Source organism: Ricinus communis, chromosome 1, assembly GCF_019578655.1.
Source record: "Ricinus communis isolate WT05 ecotype wild-type chromosome 1, ASM1957865v1, whole genome shotgun sequence".
In the NCBI taxonomy this organism is placed as follows: Eukaryota; Viridiplantae; Streptophyta; class Magnoliopsida; order Malpighiales; family Euphorbiaceae; genus Ricinus; species Ricinus communis.
In genome coordinates, this window is record NC_063256.1 from 35,819,593 (window position 1) to 35,845,052 (window position 25,460).

Consider the following 25,460-nt stretch of genomic DNA (forward strand, 5'->3'; position numbering starts at 1 on the left):
ACCCCATTTGCCTTTCAGTTTTCATTTCCGATAAAAAGGAAGACTGCCTCGCCAAGACTACTAATGGTTTGGGGAAACAGGGGCCCGGTTTAGTCGTCTGTTTTCAACTTTCTTTTTCTTTTCTTATATATATATATATTATTTTCCGGCACATTTTATGACAACATTTGTTCTGCTGGTGTTTGTTGAATATCCAGCCCCTGTTTCAAAAGACAAATTGAAAAATTAGGGCTGAATAAGGTTCAATTCAGCTTTGGTTTAACAAATTATCTTAGAACCAAAAACTAAGATAAAAAGATATATTTATTTTTTCATTTTAAAAAAGTCCATCTTTAATTTATTTGTTAACTGAAAAATTAATTTTTTATAATTGATATTATGAATTCTTATATTGAAAATGCCCGCATTAAATATTTTAAATATCAACTATTTATAATAATTTTGTTGAACTTTAAACACATTATATATATTTTTAAGTATTAAAGGAATTTAAATAAAATAAAATAATATTACATTAAAAATAGATGTTTTCGATAGAAGTCTAAAATTTCGAGATAAAAAATTAAAATTAAATATTAGGTCATTATTATTATTTATTATTAATTTAAGATAAAAATGAACTAAAATTTGAAATAAATAAAAGATTCTTTTATACAAAATAACTAATCATTGATCATTGATTTTTAATTGATAAAAAAATCTAAATGACAGACTAATAATAATTAAAAAATTAAAAATTAATTGTTTGCTAAAGAAAAATTTATATTTCTAAAAGAAGTATGAATTTCTAATTAAAATTAATAAGATATATTGATAATAAGAAATAATATAGATATTAAATATCAAAAAATATATATAAATAAATTTATTTTTAGTTACTATCAATTATATTGACGGAATAATAAAAATTATATAAAAATAATGATTCACTCAATATATTAAGCCCCAATAATATTAATTTCATAGATTTTTTAACTAGCCTAATAGTTTAATAATTTTTTTATCTTTTATTATTTCTATAAAAGAAATCAACATTCTAATAATAGAGACCATAAAATACTTACATTAAAAAAGAATTAACACCATCATAATAAATACTCTTAAACTCTTAAGAGATATATTAATATTTATTTATCAAAATTTAGTAATAATAATAAAAAAAAAAAACACCAATTATAAAAGTGGTCAGTAGTAAATAAAAAAATAAAGTTTTAAAAAATTAAGAAAAAAAGAGAGAAAAAGGTTGGATTTAAAAACAAACTGAAAGTTTTATAAATAGAAACCTAAAACTTAACTCAAACAAATAATCTTCTAAAGAAAACAGAACTAAATCAAAATCGATTTAAAAATAAAAAGTAATTATCATTATTTTAATGGATTATAAGTACAATTAAATAAAAAATATTGAAATTAAATAATTAAAATAGATAAAAAAAATAGGATTTTATAATTAAACTAAAATGAAGCATAAATTTGAGTATTTATGAATATAGAAAAGAAAAAAAGCGCCTCATTTTCTAGAAAACAAAATAAAAAGAAAAACATTACTTAAATCTAACCAAACCCAACAAATATCTAGTTGAAAGAGAAGAGAAGAAAAGTAGTATCAATGGTTCAGTTTTCTTTTGCACTTGTTTGTCACGTGGCGGGAAGATTTTGCCGGCTGTCAACTTCACGCACCGGATAGAGTACAACTGCTTGCCAGCCGGGTTCTACACGTGGAATCGTATCAATGGGTGCTTTTGCGTCTACGTTGCCCCACTCACCGTACTGTCCTTTCTGTCTGGTATACACGTTGCCCATTCGTTACCTTACACGTGTGCTTAGAATCTACTTCAGTGATTATGTTTTTTCCCCATCCTCTTCTTCCTACCAGAATTAATGGGGGCCATCACTATAATTTCATTATTACTTTTCTTTTTGGGGTGCTCTTTTGATTCATTTTCCTATTGTTTTTACGCATTCATGACTTTATAGAAGCTTAAAATGATTAAGACATGTAAACAAATTTATGTGCATGATTTTTCAAAGATTTTCTTTTAAACAATATCATAATTTTCAAAGATATAAATATTGAGAAAAGGTATGCAATTTAATTTTTTTAAAATTAATTCATATTTTATTAAAAATTTAGTTTTATGTGGATCGATATCATATATATTTAGTCTGATTTTAAATTTTATTTTAAAAAATTAAAATTTAATATAATACTAATTTCTTAGAGTTAATTGCACTCATACTCAGTCTTAATTTATATAAATATAAAATTATTAATTTTGAACAATTAGTTATTGCGTCATTTAAATTTATATAGAAAATTTAACATCTTTAAATTATATAATTGAAATACTTAGTGGTTTTTATAAAAACTTTTGTCACAAGTTAATTTTCATGAATAGTGATATATAACGAATTAAATTATTTATTTTATTATTTATATAAATAATTAAACTAATTAATCTAAATCTTAAATTATAGGATTATATAGATTAGTTTCTTCTATTAAACATACAATTATACTTTTTTGTTCAATGATTCAGGTATTTTATAGTTTGATTTCTAATATTCTAAATTCACTGAAAAATCAACTATTTGATTTAATTATTTATATTTTTTATGCACAATGTTAAAAGGAAAATAATAAAAATAAAATTCGTATGTATTAATAAAACTATTTTATATTCTTCCATAAATTCCTTTTCAATCAGAATTTTCTTTTACAGTGATATTTCCTATTCCTATCTATATTCTTCAAGAGAAAAAAGAACAAAGAAAAAAAACACAGAAGATAACATAATACTAATGAAGTCCTCAGCTTGAAACGTGTCAGCCTAGACAAATGGGTCCACAACTCGAAGTGGGGACATAGACACGTGGAAGAGAAGAAAGCCTCTGCTTAGATATTCTGTATGCGTCAACGATTTGGGCCCACTCAGTGACCCCACATATCAACGTCATCATCAGATACGTAATATAATTTGATTGGGCCACAAGACCCTCAAAGAATAAAGTTAGGATTTTCTCTTTATTTTTCAAAAACTTCTCTTTCTCTCTCACTCTCGTATTCCTGATCGTGACACGTAGCTTAACTCTAGATTTCATTTTATTTTATCTTTTTTACTTGCTATTAGATTTTATCACTATACAGAAAACTTTTTATAGAGATGCTTTATATAGAATAGTTTTATATTGTATTAAATCAGTTATAAATAAAAAATTAATTATAATCAAATTATAAATTTAAAATTTAATTTTGAATATTATTTTTATAATAATATTATAAACATTTATAATTTTAAAAAATAAAATATAAATATAAAAAAATTTAATATCTAAACTTTTATTAAATCATAACTTGCTTAAAATTATAAATTTTATTTGGTATCGAATATATAATAATGAAAAGGTCCTTCAATATAAAAAATATAAATTTTAAGTTAAGCTAGTTATAAATTATATATTTTATAAAATATTATTTTAAAATAATATTATATAATTATATTTATTTATTTATATTTTTAAAAAAAATATTATAATTTTATCTCATTAATTTTATTTATATAATTATAACATATTAATGTATTTTTTTCAATTACTTCAAGTAATTTAATATTAAGTTAAAAAAATTTAATACTTAAATTTTATTGAATTATAATATTTTATAACTATAATTTTTTGAAACACATGATTATGTAATTTTGTACTATAGTAGTATAAGATAATTGCGATATTTAAATATATAATTTCATCAATTTCTTTGATAATTTTTGTTACTTTTTAATTTAAAATACATATATTTTAAAAATTATGAAAAGAAAATTTATAATTTTTTTTTAATTTATATTAATTTTAATATAATATAGATAATTAAAGTGCTCTTTCACTCTAAATAAAATTAAAGATATAATAAATATTTAACATGTCATCAAAAATACATATTGCTATTATAGTGTTCGAATTAGATATCTAAGTTATATATTAATTATGTTAAAATTAAATATTATTATACTAATTATAAATTTTAATTTGAAAAATAACAATAAATTTTTCCAAAATAATATATTAGAAATTTTATATAATAAATATTATCTATGAAAATAATTTAATTTAATTTAAAAAATATTAACTCTAAATAAAAAACTGTATTATAATAATTATAATCTCTTGTTTTACTTCAAAAATATTTACCTCAATACAATAATAAAAAAGTTACATTTATATTAAGCAACAAATATTTTACCATATTAAAAATTTGAAATAAAATAAAAAATATATATAAATCTTTTTGACATGATGATTAATTTTCATAAATTATTATTATAGTTTTAATTTTTAATACTAAAATTGTTCATTTTCAATACTAGATAAGTGTGAATACTAATTTTTAAATTATTTTATATATTATATTATTTAATAATACTTAGTATATTTAATAAAATAAATAGATAAATTTTATACTATTACAATTAAAAAATTATTAGATCAAGACTAATTTTTTTATAATAATATAATTTCGATATTAGAGTAAATTTAAATTTTAAATACTAATCAAATTTTAGATTTTAAAATTTATAATATAATTCATATTTTTAACTTATTTTTAGAAATACTTTTTGATTAAATTCTTTTTAATTTTATAATAAAAAGATAATAGCAAATTAATTCTGATTATAAATATAAACATTAGCTAATTACTACAAATTTACTATATTTAGATATTAAATGTAAAAAATAAATATATACATAAAATTTTAATAATTATATTATTATATTTAAATATATTATTTTTATTGATTTATAATTTTCTACTTTTAATAAATACTATTGAATTTTATATCATCTTTCTATTATAAATTTTTGAAATGGTTGTAAAAAATATTAAAGATAATTTATAAAATAACCAATTAATATAAAATTTGAAATAATTAAATAAAATTATTAAAAATATAAAATCTAATTTATAATTAACCTAAAATTTATTTAGTCGGAAGAATTTGAATATAAAGCGGTTTTTGCTGTATTAGAAAGACCACATGTCTGAGGAAATTATGCAGTTGGTGTTGCCGTGCAGAATTACTATTGGGCCACGTAGTATATTACCTAAATGAGGAGGTACACGTGTTATGATACTGACATTGAAGGGTAAACATCTAACGGTGGAGATTAATTGATTGATTACGAGAAAGAAAAAGAGAGTACCACGTCACACCACAAAATAGTACTCTTACCTGCCCGAGACGGTGACGGGCAGCTTGCCCGTGGCTACCATACTCAAAACCACCAAAAAGATCAAAAGAAGAAGAGGAATTTAAGTTTTTGTTACAGAGAGAAGCAGACATTTTCCTCTCTTCTCTCTTTCTTTGAAATTTTTCTTGAATTCTTTTTATCTTTCGGTTTCATGATTCTTAATTCTGGAAAGCAAGAAAGTACTGAAAAGAGGGAGGAAAGAAGAAAGATTTTAAAGAAAGTACATAAGGAGTCCTGATTTGAATGGGTGGTGTAGTGTGGGACTAACAAACAGGTGGTATCAAGAATCATTAATAGCAAAGTACATGTATGGTTATTGAAAAATCTGGATTCCTGTGTGTGAGATTAAATTAAGCTCTTGTGTTTCGTTAATGGCTGAGATATGCAGTGGAGTAGTAAGTGATAGCGAGGCAGCTTCGAAACCGTGTGAAGGGAGTTCAAGAGCAGCAAGGCGGAGGAGGATGGAGATCAGACGGTTTAAACTTGTTACTGAAGTAGCTCCGGAGAAAGATGAAGTCGTTAATGACAATGGTAGTAATAGTAATAATAATGTTGATAACGATAATAGTAATAGCAATAGTAATAAACGCCGCAAGATTAAAGTTGCAACAGCCTCATTGCCTGGAGGAGGAGGCGGAGAAGACGGTGAAGAGTGCTGGGGTATCAAAGATGATGATCAAGAGGAAAGAATTGTTGTAAAAGTTGAAAATGGAAAATCAGAGACTAAAGAAATCTTAATTCCTAGTAAAGCTTTGAATCTGATTTTAGCACCTCCTCCTGCTGCTGATGTTATAGATGCAGATTTGTACCCGAAATACGGCGTTGCTTCGGTTTGTGGAAGAAGACGAGACATGGAAGACGCAGTAGCAACTTATCCTTTTTTCTTCCAAAAGGATGAAGAATTCGACACCCAATTGCACTACTTTGGCGTCTATGATGGCCATGGTTGCTCCCATGTATGTAATTATAGACAAGTTAGAAATTTATTTCTCCTTTCTCGAATTCGTCCTATAAAAAAAATTAAATGGCATTTTGAGCCATTTCGGGTTTGGTGCAGGTTGCAGCGAGATGTAGAGAAAGACTACATGAGCTGGTAAGAGAAGAGGTGGCGGCAGGAACAGAGGAGTGGAAAAGCGTCATGGAGAGAAGCTTCTGCAAAATGGATGAGGAAGTGATAGAGTGGACTGAAGGGGTGGTTGGTGTTGCTAATTGTAGATGTGAGATGCAAACACCCGAATGTGATGCTGTCGGATCAACGGCCGTCGTTGCTATTGTCACGCCTGACAAGATTATTGTCGCCAATTGCGGTGATTCAAGAGCTGTTTTGAGTCGGAACGGCAAGCCCGTGCCTCTCTCCAACGATCACAAGGTAAAAAAATAAAAAAATAAATAAATTCTTTCCCCTTTTTTGCATGTCTGTTTTGTTAAAGTAATGATCTTTGGTTTTCTTGGGCATTTTAAATAGGCACAATGTGTTTTCTTTATCTTGCATTGTTAATTTCTCGAGTCGGTTTTTGTCGACAGCCGGACCGGCCAGACGAGTTGAACCGGATCCAAGCAGCCGGCGGCCGGGTTATTTACTGGGATGGTCCAAGAGTTCTCGGAGTTCTTGCCATGTCAAGAGCCATAGGTCTGTATTACTTCCATTACAGAAAAAGAAAGCTTTAATTTAATTTTTTTTCCTTTTAAGTGCCATTTTTACTGACGTGATCAACAAAAACAGGCGATAACTATCTAAAACCGTACGTGAGCTGCGAGCCAGAGGTAACAATAACAGAAAGAACACCAGAGGATGATTGTTTGATATTAGCAAGTGATGGGTTATGGGATGTGGTGTCAAATGACACGGCGTGTGGGGTGGCTCGCATGTGTCTGAGAGGGAAAAGACTAGTGCAGCAGCAGCAATGCTTTTCGCCGGAGAACGATGGGCTGGCGATGGGCCGCTCTGGTGGCGCTGCCACTAGTGGGTGTGGAGAGATGTCGGACAAAGCGTGCTCGGATGCTTCGATGTTGCTGACGAAATTGGCTTTGGCTAGGCGTAGTACTGACAACGTGAGTGTGGTTGTGGTTGATCTTAGGAAAGACACGTAACCATGGTCTTATCACCTTTAATTTTAGTTTTTTTTGTTGGGTTTTTTCTTTTTTCTTTTGGGTTTTCCCGTGCTGGGTTTAGGGTTTTCAATGAAAGAAGCAAATGAATAGGTGTTCTTTTTTTGGGTTGTTTACTTAAGTGGTAATGAGGAATGAAAATAGTGGGAAGAAAATGAAAAATTGGGCTTCCAAAATAGCATTCTTTTTCTATTTTTGCTTTGGTAAAACTTCCTCGTTCTCCTCCTTTTGATTGTTATATCAAATCTTTATTTCTTGGGTCAATTTGGTGGGGAGTTTCTTCTTCCTGCTCATGCTGTGTGTAAATATTTGTTTTGATTTGTAATCCCAACAATCTAAGCATTGAAGATCAGGGGCGCTATTACTCCGGTGACAAGTACAAAGAGAAAAATGGGACGCTATAAGTCCGGTGGACATATCCACCTAAGAGTAATGCTGCGTACATCATTATTTTTTGCCTACTGCTACATAGATCATATTTTTGCCTAATATTATCATTTTCTCTATTTGATTTGATGTAGCATCTATTATCTTTTAATATTTTAAAATTAAAAATAGCTTGGTATATAAATTTGATATATAAATTAATTTTTAGATTTGATTTTGATATATAGCATACGAACTAAACTTAGCGATCTTCCTTGGCCATAGCTCTCTTTAAATTGTTCCTTTTAAATCAGAAGAAGTGTAATTTTGCATTTCATAATCTTCCATGGTGAGAAATTGGGTGGAGGGTTCACTCGATGGTTTTTCTTTTTCTCTTTATAATGCCCATCGCCAAACCTTTGGGAGACGATATCCACAAACTCGGGGGCAGGAACTTTCTTGTTTGTTTGTTTTCTTGGAAAAGAAAAGAAAAGAAAAGAAAAGAAAAGATTTCTGGGTAGAGAATCAGCTGCTCTATAATTTTTGGGAAATCAATCAGCAGTGCCTTATTTACCATCGAAGCAGTGATCTGGCGCAAAAATGTCTTGCAGAATGTGGGTTAAAGTTTGAATTTCCTGCTAATATGCTGCTTGACGTCGGACCCATTAAGAGAACAAGAAAAACAAGAACCCTTTTGCTAACTCCAAATTAATAGCAGCATATCTTTTGCTTGCTTTGCTGCCATGCCAGCCTTGCTCGCACGCTGGTGCTTCCTTAAGCTTCATTCACATTTGCATCAGCACAGGAGTAATTGAATAGTGATGCTAAGATAGTCCAAGGTGTGTGCTAAAACGTTATCCCAATATTCCCTAACAATCTATCGTCCTCCTTCGCTTCGGTGGTCAAGCCCCTGAAAATTCAAATAAAACCAAGCTTCTATTACTTTATATGTTGACCATTGCATTAAAATTTTATTCAGAAGTCTTCCATGTTTTGGTTTCTGTTTTGATCACTAAATTAGAATTTTGTAGATCTTGGAACACCTTTTAACTTTATTATTGATTGTTGAGTCGCAATAAAACAAAATCAGAAATCCATTCAATCAGCCTTTAAGATGAGAAATAGGCCTACCCGCTCATTCCTACTCTAGGCACGAGCGGAAAGATAAAATCTCCTCATGTTATCGCGGCCGGAAGTTCTTCCATCCATCCCTTTTCCAGGTCTTGAGGAACTTTGTTATTTGATTGTTGAGTCGCAGTAAAATAAAGTTAGAAATAATTAAATTCTAAACTGATATTATTAAATACGAACAACATAATAATGATGGTTGATTGAAATAAAAAATAGATAAATATTTATAAATTAAAATATTTTAACGATGAATATTTATTTTGTTATGATTTTGTAGTCAAATATTTTTTCTTACGAAGAACATAATAATAATAATAATAATAATAATAATAATAATAATAATAATGGTTGATTTAAATAAAAGAATAAATTTGATTATTAGATTAGGCCAAAAATTCTGCCTATATATATAATTGCAGGACTACAAAACTAAACACACACAAAAGAAAAAGAAAAAGAAAAAAGAATGAGTGAAAAGTAATATTTATTAGGGGAAAGAATCTCTACAAATTGATGGACACTTAAGCTATGACCACACAAAGCATTTTGTTAGCTTTGACGCGAATATCTCTTAAACTAAGTGACACATGTCTTCTAAGAGAACTCTTTTATTTTCTTATTTTTATCATTATTTTTAAAAAAAAAAGATAAAATTTAAAATTTAATATTATACTAATCGTTTGCCTAAATGTTGCACGACCATTATTGTTATTTCAATTATAAAATTAAATTTATAGATATAATTTAATAAAATTTTTAATATTTAATATTAATTTATAATATATTGAAAATATAACATACTAACTGTTATTAAATATTCTTTTTATTTTTTTAAAATTTTATTAGTATATAATAATATAAAATTATTATGAAATTATTTATTAATTACTTTTAGTATTTTATATATTAATACTATCAATATAATTGATATTACTATTTTTTAGAACTAAAGAATTATTACATAATTAAAAAATTAATTTATTATTGAATATAATATTCAAGACGTTATTTTCTAGACTTAGAATTATTATCTAATTAGAAAAATAATTTATTAATTAGTATAATACTAAAATATAATTAATATGCTATTTTCTAGAATAGAATTAGTATCATTATCTGATTAAAAAATTATTTATTAATTAATAAAATAATAAAGTATAATTAATATGTTATTTCTTAAAATTAGAGTCAGTGTTTAATTAGAGATATAACTTATTAATCAATAAATTAATAAAAAACTATAAAATTATATATAAGCTTGAATTTTATATGTAAAAAATAAGTATAAAATGCTAAATAAAAATTTTATGTATCAAAATTAAACACGCATATCAAAAAAATTTAGATGTTAAAAATTTATATGTATATACTCTTAAGTAAAACATATATTATAAAGAAATTCTTTTAATCAATTTACATGAAAGGTAAATATTTATTCAGCCTTCTTGTATAATTCTTTGTATATCATAATTAATCTTCATTTATCACATAATAGAATAATTAAATTTATCTTTCGAATATATCTTACAATTTATTATGTGTGGAAAAGTACATTTACTAAGAATTGGTTAATATATTGTTTTACATATTTTAATTTTGTAAATTTTTTATCTAGACTTGGTGTATAGATTTGATGTATGTTATTATCTATACATCAAACCGATAGATGATTGACATATATTTATTAATTTTAAATGATAAAATATGTTTTAATCACTCAATACTAAAGTATAAAACACATACATGTGTTGGTATAATGTTTGGTGTGTGCAGATTGTTCTAGGATAGAAAAATTTCTTTAAAATAAAGAAAAATAATCTTAGTTATCAATTAGACATTTTTTTTAAACCTTAATAGTCTTGGCCAGTTTTTAATATATGCTAGTAGTGGTATAATTTGGGACAAATATCATAAATAAGTCAGAAATTATAATTTAATTTAAAATAGTACTAATGATTTCTTGATGTGAAATTTATTTTGGTAATTGGGGTCCTTTTACTTGAATTCAATGAACACAGAGAAAAATCTAATGTCTAATATGGTGTTTATTAGAGTCTAATATTTATGGAAAAAGGGAAAACAATTAAGATTTTATAATTGTTGGTCTATGCATTCAATAGATTTTTCAAAAATTCTCATGGGAACCATATGAAAATTTCTCAAGTATGGTAATAAGATTAAAATTTAGTGATCAAATTGTAATTTATTAAGTTAATGGTCCATAATGAACTTAGTATTAAAACTCAATAATCATTAGGATAATTCTTCTGTATATGGTTCGACAAGAAATCAAGATTGGTTCTTTAGATGGGTTGTATTTAGTTACTTTTATTTGGGTCACTTAGGATTTTGAATTTTACTTTACACTCTTTTTCTTCTTTCAGAGGAAAATGAGAAACTTCCATTAATAAAGCTTTCATAGACATCTTGAAGAGAAAAATATATAACAATTACATCCAAAAAGTACTAAAAGCAAGAATTTATCTGAAGGAAAAAGAAAGAAGAAGAAGAAGAAGGTCCCTAATGTTCCTTAATTTTGCTGATACAGCACTCAATTAAAGATTACTTTGTTTAAAAAATTGGCTCTTTAGTCTTTGAATCTTTGAATGATTCAAATATAATCAACAGTTTTTCTAATACTTCAAAAAGAATTGAAAAAGTCCTAACACATTTGATAGGAATTAACATAACTTATATGAAGGAAAAAATTATAAATTCCCACTTAAAATTGTGAAATAAAGAAATAAATATTAACAACAGAAAAAAAATGAAAGAAAAATAAGTAAAGGTGCCCACCACTATTATTACTAATGGCAATCCAAATAATAATAATAAAATATTAATTTTTTAATGTTTGGAAAGTATTAGAAGAAGAAGAGAAAGAAATATAAAGTTTTTATGATTTTTTTTTGAAAGAGAGTATTTGCATTAAGAAGAAAAGAAAAAATCCCTAAATTAAGTGACATGTGAATTTCATAATCAAAATGGTTTAAAGTACTGTTCTTAATTATTGAAAACTTTATAGATTCTCTCAAATGGTGCTTCAGCTAGAAAATGAATAAAATCAGCCAATAATATCTAATAAGAAATGTCACATGTAACTATACAATTAGTTTGATCTATGAATATGAATGATGTATTAGACTGAGTTTATTTAAGAATTTTTCAGATTTCATATTAAATATTATAATTATTTAAAAACCAGCTATCAAGTCGGATTTTTTTCTTGCAAGTAAGACTATCATACGATTAAATCTTTAAATAAAAAATGAAATGAGTGAGTCAAATAAAAGAAGAAATATATTTTATATCATATGTACTATTGAATAAACTCATATATTTTAATAGTTTTGGGAAGGAAAAAAGAGAAAAAGAAAAGGAAAAGAAAAGTTGGTCCATAATTTAAAAGAAGTGAGGGACATATTGTCCAACCAAAAGATCTTGAAATGGGGCCATGAAGGATTTGAAGTTCAAAAGAAAGATGCTACAACACTGCCCCCTAATTATATATTTTGTACCTCTCTAGTTAGAATATTTGGCAATTCAGTTGGGTATCTGAAAACCATGATTATTGTTTATTTTCATTTTCATCCAAAAAAAAGTTCAAACAATTAGTTTGGAACTTTTTTTTTAATCATAAAGGTCCATAAATTACACAATATTAAGTGCTAAGAAAATCCAAATTAGACACTATTATCATAAAGGGTCACTTTATTATTATATTTTGATTTTTAAAATATTTTTTTGAAATAAAGTCATATCAATATCACCCTATAATAAGGGAATGTTTTATTATTATAATCAATATATTTGCTGCTTTATTCAGATTTGTTTTTAGTATAAAACCCTATTATAAATAAGGGTGATTTCTTTTATCCATTTATTCTCTTTCATCTTCCTCTTCTCACTCCACTTCTCTCTCTTTCCTAAAAAATCAACTCTAAAAATAAAGAAAGTTCAAATAAATCATTTTAACCAAAATCCAATAATCTTAAAAATTTGATTATTTTTTCTCTCTCTTTCATTTTCTTTAATTTCCGATCATAATATTGACAACAACTAATCTTACCACCGGATATTGCACCAGCATAGTTAGTCGTTACTTGTCTCGATGCTATCACAAACCTAGTCTCGCCATCACAAACCGCACCCACACACGTCTCTCAATTTTGCTTAAAAGAAAAAACTTTAAGATTAACATTTGAGGCTGTTGTTGCTATTGCCATCTCTTGGTGTTAATATAGCCACTTATGTAATCTTGTGTTTTTCTTAGAAGAATTTAATTTAGCATTATATAATGGAATTTCAATAGGTTGTCAAAAATGATAAAATTATGTTTTCATTATTAACTTGAGTTAAAATTTTTGTTTGTATTATCAAAATAAGGTAGCTTAATTTTCTAAGTGTTTGGTTCTGGAAAAAAGTCTGAAAAAATTAAAATAAAGAGAGAGAAAAGAGAAAATAAAAAGAGAATAAGCAAAACATGTATTATTGAAGTATCTAACTTAATGATATGAATTCTATTTTTTAAAAAAATTAATAAATGAATTGTCATATTTTTTTTTTTTTAAATTAATAAATGAATTGTCATATCAACATTCCGACGGTGGAAGTTGATAGCAGGAAGTTTAGTGTTACTAAAATCGGAATTTAGAGGCTTTAGTGTCATAAACTAAAAAAGTTTAGGAGTTTTAATGATTCTAAAGCTAAAATTCATGGATGGTGAGGGTAATTTAGCCCCACCATCTTTGGCTCAAGGGAAAGAGGGAGATGGAAAAATACAAAAGAATAAGATTTTGTATTGAGATGCAAAAGAAATGAGGAAGAGAGTTCTTTTCTCCTACAAGCTTTGTTAAACTATCTTGTAAACTTTGTAAACTAATGTTTGGATGATGTTCTTAAGGGCATATGCTAAACCTTAATAAATATACAAATTTAACTTCTCAGCAATTACATTTAATTTACTTCAATTCTTACATTTTTCTTTTCAGAAACTTTAGCTTTTTCATATTATTACAAATATGATTGCTTGGTCTCTGAAATTATTGTCTTTCATTTTTAACATTTATCACAACAAAATAATCCGACCAAAAGAAATTATTATGATCATTACAGAACATGAAAAATCTGAAATACAGTTGTTATGGAGAGTGGTCAATTCCTACAATTCCTTTCTGTACCATGTGTAGCAAAGGTAAAGGGACCACTACATTTCATTTGCTCAAAAAGAATGTAGAGAACTCCTGCTGTCAACTTTTCTGGCATAGACAACTTTTCTTCTCAGGAAGATTAAAGAGAAGATGCCTTACATATGCAAATGTGACTTTACAGGAAGGTGCAGCACAACAGTCAATTTCCCCTGGAATAACATTCCAAGGTCACTTTCTCAAATTTCCAAGCAGTATATTTCTATTATAACTAGTATGCATAACTATTATGCAATATTTCAGTGATAGAGCATCTGCCTGTAACGGAAGAGCTCAAGGTATAAAACCTTAATATCATCTTGGCAGAAAACAAAAATAGCTGGGCAAGTTTCAAATCCATGATACCTTTGTTTATCAGAATGATGTTTATACAAAATATGACAGTAACTCCCTGGTTACAGAGACAAGAAAATACTGATAAAAGAACATCCGCATGTCTACAGACTAACTCCCAAAAAGTATATTAACATTCCACTGATATCAAGTCAACTCAATTAGCTGGGTCCACTTTAGAACTCAAATTATTAAGAAAAAAAAAAAAGAAAGGGCATTTGCGGAACAGTCTGATTAACTAGTCTCCAGCATAGTAAGTGGATAAAGGATATGTTGCATATTTTGCGAATAGAAAAGCTTTAAAAGGGACAGCAATTTCATTCATGTAGGGAAGAACATGAGGACACAGATTTCCAGAGAAGCTTCCCACTGATCCACACTACCACAAGCTGTAACAGGAACATCAACTAAACAAAATAGGGTGGTTGCACACAAGAAAAAGGCGGGAGAGAGAACTTTCCAGAGGTGACGTTATATCAGGAACCCATTTTCTGCTGTAGAGCTAATCAAAAAGAATCTTCTCTAACATTACATTTGCTTGTTGCCATTTTCAACTCCAGAACTCTTCAAAGCCTTCAATTTTCTGTAACCTACATCAGTGCCGAATATCCTGATAAAACAGAGATAGATCGATCATGGTCAACAGAATGAATCATTTTCCATGCATCAGTATTTGAGAAAAGATATAAAATTTTCCTTTTAATGACAACCAGAACATGGCAGCTATGAACAATCAGAGTCAATTATACTTCTCAATCATGTTAAGATGACAAGGAACACTGAAATTAGAATCAACGAATTATAAGCATGCTGTGTTCATCGCAAACTCTGTCTTCATGCCATCTTCAAGCTCAAACAGTAAGCTGAACCATGAAGATCAAGGCATTAGACACCTGTAAATCAACACTCATAAAATAGCATGAGAAATTTTGTGTAACATTAGGATTTTAAGAAGTTGTCTGGGACATTTTCTCTGACAGGCCTAAAACACTTTAAGATCAAGTGAATAGACCAGGACCTTACCAAAAGCATGTATATCATTCATAAGCTGATAGGCCCACAACTCATGCAAAACCGTCTTCTCTTTTTCTCTTTCCTTCTTTTTTTTTTTTATTTGCATTAGTTGAATGATACTCAACTAAAGAATAAAAATCACCTAAATTAGATGGGTCTCAGAATCATTAAATTAAACGTAGAGATAATCTCAATAAGAGGACATAAGGACCTAAATTGAGCCTTTAACAAATGACTTGCAAGGAGGAGTCCACTCCTCGAAGTATTGCACTTTCAACTGCATCAACATCTATATTAAGCAATCACTAGTTTCAAGTACTGCCATTGGTCTTCTCTAGTGACCAACCATTGATAAAAAATGAAGAAAATCCTTCTACATAATTAGTGCTAATTGAAAAATAACATGTGAGAACTGATTGAAAAGGCTTTTGAACTGATTATTCCTAGGATTGAGCTGGCCTTCTGAAGTTCAAACTGATTTTGGTTATGCGATGGAAACTGCAGGGAATTTTACAAGATGGCTGAGGCAAGAACAGAACTGAACTAGGAGAATCTGACTGCAAAACAAAATCCAGCTCAACCAAATGATGGTTAGACAAGGAGCAGACTGCTCTCTAGCCTGATTCGATCTCTTTAACCATAAAATCCAATAAGTTAGAGTTGTAATCTAGGTACATACAACTTAAAATATAAACAGCAAAGTTTACATTCTAACCACACAAAAGAAAAAGAGAGCACAAATAAAAAAAGAACTCACCAGTCCATATAGATAAAAGTAGACGAGTAGTTGCCAGATTTAGTATACAGCAAGCGGTGGTGATAGTCATGAAAATCGGCACTGGGAAATAAAACACCTTGCTTGCTTTAGAGACATACATACCAGCAAGAAAGAAAAAAGCAAAGAAGGAAGAGAAACACTTACCCCCCATACAAAGGCATAAAATTGGAAAGGCTCCATGGGAAGTGGTAACCACAGTGTGCTTCAACTGTCTCCAGGACCCTTAGCACCATCCATAACCACAAAGTAATCAGATGGGGACCAGTGATGGCAGGACCAATGATAGTAGCAAAACCAAGAAATAGTATTTCAGCAGGATGAGCATATTCAGATGTCAGACCAAATGGAGTAGCATATCTGCACATGTTATACAGAAACCAGTAAGTGCATCAAACAGCAAGTCATAGATACTATTGCTCAAATTTTTAAGACTAGATAGAACCATAAATATTTAACTTACTCATGATGGACACTGTGCACATGCTTGTACAGCCACTTTGTATGCAAAATCCGATGTCCCCAGTAGAACACAAAATCTTCCAGGATAAAGTAGAATATTATCTGCGTTAGAACTACTTTCCTACAAAAATTAAAACAAGAATCTATGATACACAAGCAATGGTGATTGCTGAAGAAGGTAAAAATACATAGTTATCTGAAAGAGTAGCATGTATTTAGTGCAACTTTGCGAGTACCGCCAGATACTTTAAATGTGCAACTGAAGAGAAAAAGAACAAAAAAAGATTTAGTATATAAAGAACCTGAAAATACCAGGACGGCAATGGAAGACTACTTCGCATGCCCATGTATTTGAAGACAGGATAGGAGAATATCATGACTGGCAGATTGACACCAAAATGGTACAAAAGTAGGCGAGTAATACATTTCTCCTGAGCTGCAGGACTGTTATTTTTGGTCTGCATAGAACAAGCATCTAGTAGTGACAACAGAAGGATACCAAAAAAAATACACATGAAAAATGAAGCAGCAAATTTCATTACACATTTAAACCATCAATAATGACTTCCAGAAAATGCATAAGTGCTTTTAATGCCTATAAAGCTATGCCTAGAAGCAAGTATAGATGGCCCCAGTCCCACTAAAGCATCAGGCATGTTTATGACTCTATGCATAAAATGGACATTTGACATAAACACTTTACGCTTCAATCTTGGCAGCAAGCTACTAAACTAAATTGAACTTTAAATTTTCTTTTTGTAATCCTAATTTACTGAGAAATTATGAAACTAGCAGGATTACTATAGCAATAACAGAAACTTGGCAAAAACAAACCTGAATCTTGTACTTGCTCAGCCACCCTGCCCTTTCAAAATATATGAAAGGAAGCCCAGATAAAAAGAAGACACTTTCATGAAGAAAAAAGCTTCCTAGGCATGCCAATTGAAAATCGCTGAAATGTGTAATCAGATACTGCATAAAACAAAACTATTAAAACCTTAAAAGTTTCAGCTATAATTGGGAACAATAATAATAATAAAGCGTTGCAATAGAATTGTTTGAGAAACAAATGGGATTGACAACTTATCAACATTGATCAAGACCAAAAATTCAAATTAATAATTTCAATTGGTCAATCATTTGTAACCTTTCACAGCTCTATAAGGGAAGTTATAACACTCTGTCATGTTGACTTGTAAAAGAATTGTTTTGAGAAATCAAATCGCACAAGAGGCATAAATTAATAAATGGGAGAAAGAAGGCACGAAATACATACGAATATCTGTACCCAACTTTCATAATTAGTCACTTTTCAGTAATAAAATTAATAGAGATCTCATAATGAGTAAGCTGTAGTGACAATGACCCAAATCTTTAAACAAGAAGCAATGATAAAATAACAATGATTTGATACACTTTCATAACAGTGAACAACAAAAAGGAAAAGAAAGAAAGAAAGAAAAAGATCTACCACACATTCTACTAATTACATGCAGTAAAAGCCTCGAATCCTAAGAATACAGAACGAAAGTAGAGCAATATTGGTAGATAGCTAGATCCAGAAGAAGCAAAGAAAAAGAAAAATGCATCGCATCTTTAAGGGTTAATCATAAAAAGAAAGTGATAGAGAGAGGGGGTAAAGAAAAGAGAAAAGAGAAAAGAGAAAAGAGAAAAGAGAGGAGAAAAGGTGTTTTACCAGCCAGCCAGATTCGATGAGGGAAGCCATGAATGAGTGAGTGAATGAATGAAAGAATGAATGGAAGAAGACGGAGAAGACAGAGTTAAGAGTTTGATGATAGTGAGAGTGTGAGGTGTGTTTTTTTATGAAGTAGCACAAGCAGAACCACGAGATGAATGAGACAGACTGTCAGCACGAGGGGAATCTCCCCCTCTTCTTTCTTCTTCTTTTTTCTTTTTTTTTTTCTTTTTTCTTTTTCTTTCTTTTTCTTTTTTACTCACACGAATCATAATCTTTTTTTTCTTATAGAATTTTTGTTTTATTTAAATAACATTAGGTTTTTATTTTGAAAAATTTGATTCAAATATTAAAAAGACTATTCATTTATCCGCAATCTATATGATAATAATTTGAAATAACTTATTAAAAATATTTGATAATTAGTAAATCCCCATTCATAATTTCACCATAAAAAAAGTCTTTCAATCCTTGTTTTTTTAATACATGCTTTTAAAGTTGCCAAAATAAGTTCTTTTTTAAAAAAGTGATGGAATTTTTGCTAATTTTAATTTAAGATATGTTGATGTGGCATTGATATTGAGTTTTATGGCTAATTTTATATAAAACGATAAGTTTACCTTTCATATACATTTTTTAATCATATATTTCTTTTTTTTTTCGATCAAATAATATTCTTTCTACTAAATTTTTTAAATATAATTACTTTTCTTATAATTAATATTTAGAATCAATGGAGCTCTTTTAAAAAAAATACTTCCCACGTGAGTTTAGAACTCGCCTAAATGATTGGATCGACAATAATCCAAAAGTCGCCTCAACGAAGATAGCCAAATTTGACTTCCTACAAGCATCGATAGATAATTCATCATTTGTTAAGTTGCGATTCAAGACTCTTATAAACACGAGATCTATAATCTCTATTATCTTTAAAACCATTTTCTATAGCACTTAAGGACAACTAATCATCACATACCTTACTTATAAATATTAAAGGACATTGCAATAGAGGGGCAAATGTAGTTATACCCTTTAAACATTATATCCTAGCCCTCCAAATCCTTTATAGCATACGTTGTATTACCTTTTATCTTTGGTCACATTATTTAGTGTGGTGAGCATGGAAAATCCCTTTAGATTTAGGATAATATTCATCCAATGGATTCCTCGTCTAGCAAAATTAACTTTATTTGCAACTAGTTTTCTCTTGATGTGAAAATGATACAAAGACAAGACACCTAAAATAGGTAGTCTCAACCAAACCCATAAACCACCCTTACCCAATAATCCTCTAACAAAGCTGCACATACCTCCACTAACTCCTAGAATCAACAAGATAAAACACCTCTATTGACCCATGATAATCCCTAAAACTCACCCAATGGAGACAACCTCATAAAATCTGTTAAAGTGGTCGTAAATGTGGATGAAGGCCCCTGGTCCAATGATTAACCTCATAAAAAATTTAATATTCTTTTCACAAAATATAAAATTTAATTACCAATTTAGTGATCTCTTAGAAATTCTTCTGAGATTTTCTATTATCTATCAACATGCAAGTATTTAAACCACAAGTACAATATTATTCAATATCAACGTTTCCATTTTATAGCACATAGATTCAGCAAAATTTTATGTTGTGAGAAGACTTATTATAGGATAAACAGTACTTTGTAGTTTCACATTTTTCCACTTAAAGTATCTTATAATTTAATTTACTTACACTTTTACCACTTTATAAATTAATATTTTAATTATTCTATAATTTAATAGTAATATAATATCCATTTTCAAAAATAAAATTATTTATTAAACAATTCAACATACAATTAACTACAATGAGCTCATATTAAATAAAATTTAACATATATATAAATATGTATTAATTTTATTAAAAATAAAATAAAAAATAATTTTTAAAATGAAATTATAATATTTCTCAGAATATTTTAATAGTTGATTTAATGATAAATTACTTATAAAATAATTTTATTATTAAATATTAATATTTTATTATAAAATGATAACAACATTAAATTGTAAAATACTAAAATATAAAAAAAATAAAATTATAAAATATTTTATTGTCACAATAAAAACCACAAACCTTTACATATAAAAGCATCAAAAATATTTTGTAATTTTCCTTTTAATAAATCTCTTGTATAACTGACTTACGAATCCTGTGAGCCCATTAGCACAATTAAACCTATGAGCCCATTTGCACACAGGTGAAAATGCTTCAACTAAACCCAAAACCAAGCATCAATTTCATAGCATCAAATCTTGATTACTTAAATATTTTCCATAGCAAAACAATATTCCGACAAAAAGATCTAACCCTAGCCATTGGAGCTCACTGTAATAATAAGGTACCCATTTGTCTGAATCTTGTAATGTTAATCAATGTCTCTAACTCTTCCTTTTGCCCACCAAAACAACGTTTTCATTGTTTTCTTTTTTCTTTATCCTTTCCTACCAAATGAACAAGGGACATATGCTCAGATGGGCAAGAAAATGAAATATCAACCCACCATTCTGTTTTTTATTTATTTATAAATAATGCATCAAAACAACATTAAGATTCATTTAACATTTGGTGAAACGTTTAAATTGGGTGTCTATAATTTTCCGGTTTTAAAATAGCTTTCATTTACCTTCCATATAAGAGTATGCACGGTCTAATTAATTAATTTATTAAAATAAATTTAAGAAAAAAAATTATATATTTAGACACTTAAATTTTAACTATTTAGTTATTTTAACATTTTAATTTTTAATTTAATTAAATAAACACTTCAATTTTTATTTTTTATAATATTTTAATATTTTGTAACATATAATTTCATTCAGTATATCTATGTATATTATGCATAGGTGTTTTAATTAGGTGTCAAAAATTAAAAATACTTTTAATAAGTTATAAAAATAAAATTTTAGTGTTTATTGAATTAAACTGAGAGTTAAGATATTAAAATGATTAAATACTTAAAATTTAAATATCTGAACATGCATACTATTATATATTTGTAATTTCCAGTTTTAAAATAGCTTTAAGTTACTTTTCATACAAAAGTAGGCACACTCTAGTTAATTAACTTATTACCATTGGTACATCCTTTAATTGGATATTATTATTAGTATGTTTTGTAATTTACTTATTTTAATGTTGATTATAATTATTATCATCATATATAAAATTATATATTACTGATATCTTTTAGGGTTGTAAATGAACCAAATGTCTCGCGAACTATTCAAACTCGAATCAATAAAAAGTTTGTTCAAATTACCTTATTGAAATAAATCTACCATTTATTAGCTTTAATTTACCTTCCATACAAGAGTAGGCATGGTCTAGTTAATTAACTTATTGAAATCAATCTACCATTTATATGCACTTTGTACATCGTTTAATTGGATTTTATTATTAGTGTGTTGGTTTTGTAATTTTGTTCATTTTAATTATTATCATAGTATATAAATTATATATTATTACTATCATTTAGGGTTGTTTATCGATAAAAAGCTTGTTCTAAGTCGTTCGTTAATATAAACGAGCCGAGCTCGAGTTTAATTTCGAGCTCGATAATTTTATCGAGCCGAACTCGAGCTTGATATAATTTGATTCGTTAGATCGCGAACCTGCTCATTTATTGGCTTGCGAACAGGCTCGTCAGCTCGAACTTGAACTCGGTCCATTTATAAAGTTTGCAAACAGATTCGCAATCTGGTTCGTTTATAAAATTCGTGAACATGTTGTTTATAGCTCAACATGCAAACTCGTCTATAGACTCGAATTCGAATCCAAAATAATAATAGTAATATAACTAAAATATTTAAATGTAGTAACAGTAATAACTGCAACAAAAATAATAAATAATATATAAATATATTCTATACTAAATTATTAAAATAAATATTTTTTAAGTTAAATAAAATAAAGTTGATTCATTATTATAATTTTTTATTTTATTTGTAAATTATTGTGCATTTTATATTTAATTTACATTTTTACGATGGTAAAAATATTCCAACTATATCATCTAATTATAATAATTTAATAAAAATTATTTATTATTCAAACCTTAATTAGTATATAATAGGTGATGACTAACTAAGCACTAATGTAAAAGAAAAAAATTTAAATATTGTGTCTAAATGAATATAGTGGTATTACCTCTATTGTGAAACTTTTTATATATATCTTAATCTTAATACAAAGCAATTTATTTTCAACCTCATACTTTTGAGTTTTTAAATATTTCATATTTGTCCAACTTGAATTTTGGAGTTAATAGAGTGGAATGTCGGTATTGGATCATTCAGTTTTTTTGAGAAAATCTTAGTTTAATTAAAATTTTGTATTGAATTTATGTTTATATTTATAAATGGTAATCAAATTGAAAACTAAGCTAAAATAAATTAAGACTGTAATTTATAAAGTTAATATGTTATTATAAAACTTTTTTTTATCTATTTTATTATATCACACTTCGTCTATTTTAAATTTTATAAATATTATTCATAAAAAGGTGAGTGTCACTAAAAGATAAAATTGTGGGGCTGATTTATATGCTCTTTTAAGTTAGCACGGACTTGTGATATGTTGAGTATGTTCTTCTTGCAATTTTTATGTATCGTTGGTCTTTACTTTCATTATCCATATTGTTTTAGTAATACTTTTTTTTTCATGTTTTACTATATTTTTAGGTACTGATGTTAATTATTTTTGTTACAAATTTGAATTTTTTTTATTTGTTTTGCTAAATTTGATACTTTCATCATTTATTGCTATATTTTTAGATGTTACTATTGATTAACCTATTTATTGAAAAATAGTTAATGAGTCCGAATTAGAGCTCGAATTGTGCTTAACGAGTTTGAACTTGAACTTTTCTCATCATGCAACCACTTAATGAATCAAATTTGAACTAAGTTCAAGTTAACATCAGATCGAGCTAGTTGCGAACTGAGCTCGAATTATTCGCGATCCTAATTATTTTCAAACGAGTCAAGTTCGAGCTATATTAAAGCTCGAATCGAACTCAAGCTCATGCCAAAATTAAACAAACCAAACTTAAAGTTGTTTATTTTCGGTTCGGATTGGTTCGACTGCAACTCCACTATCATTGTAATATTATTTATATTACTTATATATCATATTTGACACCTAATCATAAATTTATAGTAAAACTTAAACAAAAATAAATCTTTTATACATAAAGTATATAAGATACCCGTGAATTTATTTATTTCGATTTCTTTTATTTGGTTCTTTATATATATATTTTTTTAAATTAAAAATTTTAATCTATTTCATAAGTCGGGTTAACAATATTTTTCAGTCCTGCTTTATCGATTTTGGTATGAACTATTTTTCCACCCTACTCCACACAATCTATAATTTAAATGAAGAAATGGACCATCTAACTAACTCATCATTCTGATTAAAACCACCTTCAATTCATTGCTCTCTCATCAATTGCAGATCTTTTATTTCTTTTCCTTGTATCTGTAATGGAGGGACTAATACCATTTGTCTATAATGTCATTGTTCAATACAGGACCAGGGGAGGACAATCAGGCATCTCATTTGGAGAATGCACTCCCACACCATATGTAAGACTTGCAGGCGATTCGGGTCGATTCACTTCATCAAGCATTCAACTTCTTCTTCCTGAATATGTATGTTCTTCTTCTTCTTCTTCAGGATCCCTGGTGTATCCTCCTCCAAGTTCTCACCAGCTTCTTAGCTCCTACAGGGAACCAATCCCCTGACTGTGTGTTCCTTTTCAAAGTAATGATACTATGTTTCTTGATTTGGTGTGCGAATTCAACATGTGTATAAAGTTAATTGCTTGTCACTGTCTGTTAACTTGAACTGTGATCTACCATTAGCAGTTGAGAAACTTTTACAGGTTTAATAAGAAAGAGATGCCAAAATGGCATCCTGCTTTGTGCCTGGTGAATCAGTAGCAATGTTCTAAAGAGTGAATTACAAGGAAGAAATGTCTAGCAGAATCATTTTTTGAACACTTAAAATCTCTGAACAGTGAGTGAGCAGAGAAAAGGAATATGTGAACATTGAAATGAAAAATGATCAGGGTACTCAACAGATCATGAATCTTTTTCAGCAAAAAAGGCTATCAAGTTACAGATTGCACATCAATACACACTTCACACACGTTACGTATTGAACTGTAGCCAATGAAAAAGAAAAGCAGCAGCAGCAGCGATAAGAAAAACAACCCAAAAAGAAGATAAGAGGCAATACATGATCCCCTTCTCTCAGGAACAAAAAAAGAAAAAGAGAGTAGAAATTAGCAAGCAAACAAGACAGACACAAACAAAAACTTTCAGCAGCAGCGTCATTAGCCATCACCGCCTCCGCCACCACCACTTTCTACGGCAGACATATGTGCTGCACTCACTGCTACAACAGCTGCAGCTTCACTGCTGGCAGTGTTGGTTGTTCCTTGATGATGGCTACTCCCTTCTATGGGATCATCATCAGTGGCAGCAGTAGCAGTAGCACCGCCTTTACTCTTATCCTTTTTATGAGCTTTACGATGAGACGATGATGATGATTTCTCCGATCCTTCTTCTTCATTCTTGCTTTCTTTCTGCTTAAATCCTGGTATGCACCCACATAAGTTTGCACACCTCATTGTTACTACCAGTACCTCTACTGCTACACCTTGTTTCAGATTTCCATATCACTCAGTTTTCTTTCTTCTATATAAGGACAGACAACAAATAAGGTTGCTACAATTTATAATTATTGGCATTATTGCTTAGTTAACAAGCATCTTTGATGAACATAAATCAAGGAATTATTGGTAAAAGTATGATTCCTATGACTTTTATTTTTCTTGCTTGTTAATGGTCCAAAGTGTCTCCACTAATTTTGTTTATGTAAATGAACAGTATTAATTCTATGATTAGTGGGGTCATAAACAAGGTTAAATTGTCTCAAATGGGTTTAATCCTTTGACAAAATGACTTGAAAATATAGAGGTTTTTTTTTTATCTCTTCTTAAAATCCCAATAAACCAAAAAGAATAATTATATGAAAATTTTCATATTTTTTAATAATTTAACACCCAATAGATAATGT

The 25,460-nt window shown here is 28.3% G+C and overlaps 2 protein-coding genes across 2 annotated transcripts; one reads left to right on the forward strand and one right to left on the reverse strand.

The window, feature by feature from the left end:
- The first annotated feature begins 5,237 nt into the window (after positions 1-5,237).
- On the forward strand, positions 5,238-7,620 carry LOC8284100 (probable protein phosphatase 2C 24). The gene is made up of 4 exons (XM_015720047.3): positions 5,238-6,203; positions 6,305-6,616; positions 6,772-6,877; positions 6,971-7,620. Exons 1-4 carry the CDS (start codon positions 5,619-5,621, stop codon positions 7,336-7,338), a joined length of 1,371 nt encoding a protein of 456 aa, XP_015575533.3. The 5' UTR covers positions 5,238-5,618; the 3' UTR covers positions 7,339-7,620.
- A 6,760-nt stretch (positions 7,621-14,380) lies between these two features.
- On the reverse strand, positions 14,381-18,644 carry LOC8284099 (methylsterol monooxygenase 2-2). Its single transcript, XM_002520459.4, has 7 exons — positions 18,341-18,644; positions 17,479-17,616; positions 16,957-17,102; positions 16,646-16,765; positions 16,330-16,542; positions 16,165-16,245; positions 14,381-15,003 (listed from the first exon to the last, which is right to left on the reverse strand). Exons 1-7 carry the CDS (start codon positions 18,368-18,370, stop codon positions 14,922-14,924), a joined length of 810 nt encoding a protein of 269 aa, XP_002520505.1. The 5' UTR covers positions 18,371-18,644; the 3' UTR covers positions 14,381-14,921.
- Between the last annotated feature and the right edge of the window lie 6,816 nt (positions 18,645-25,460).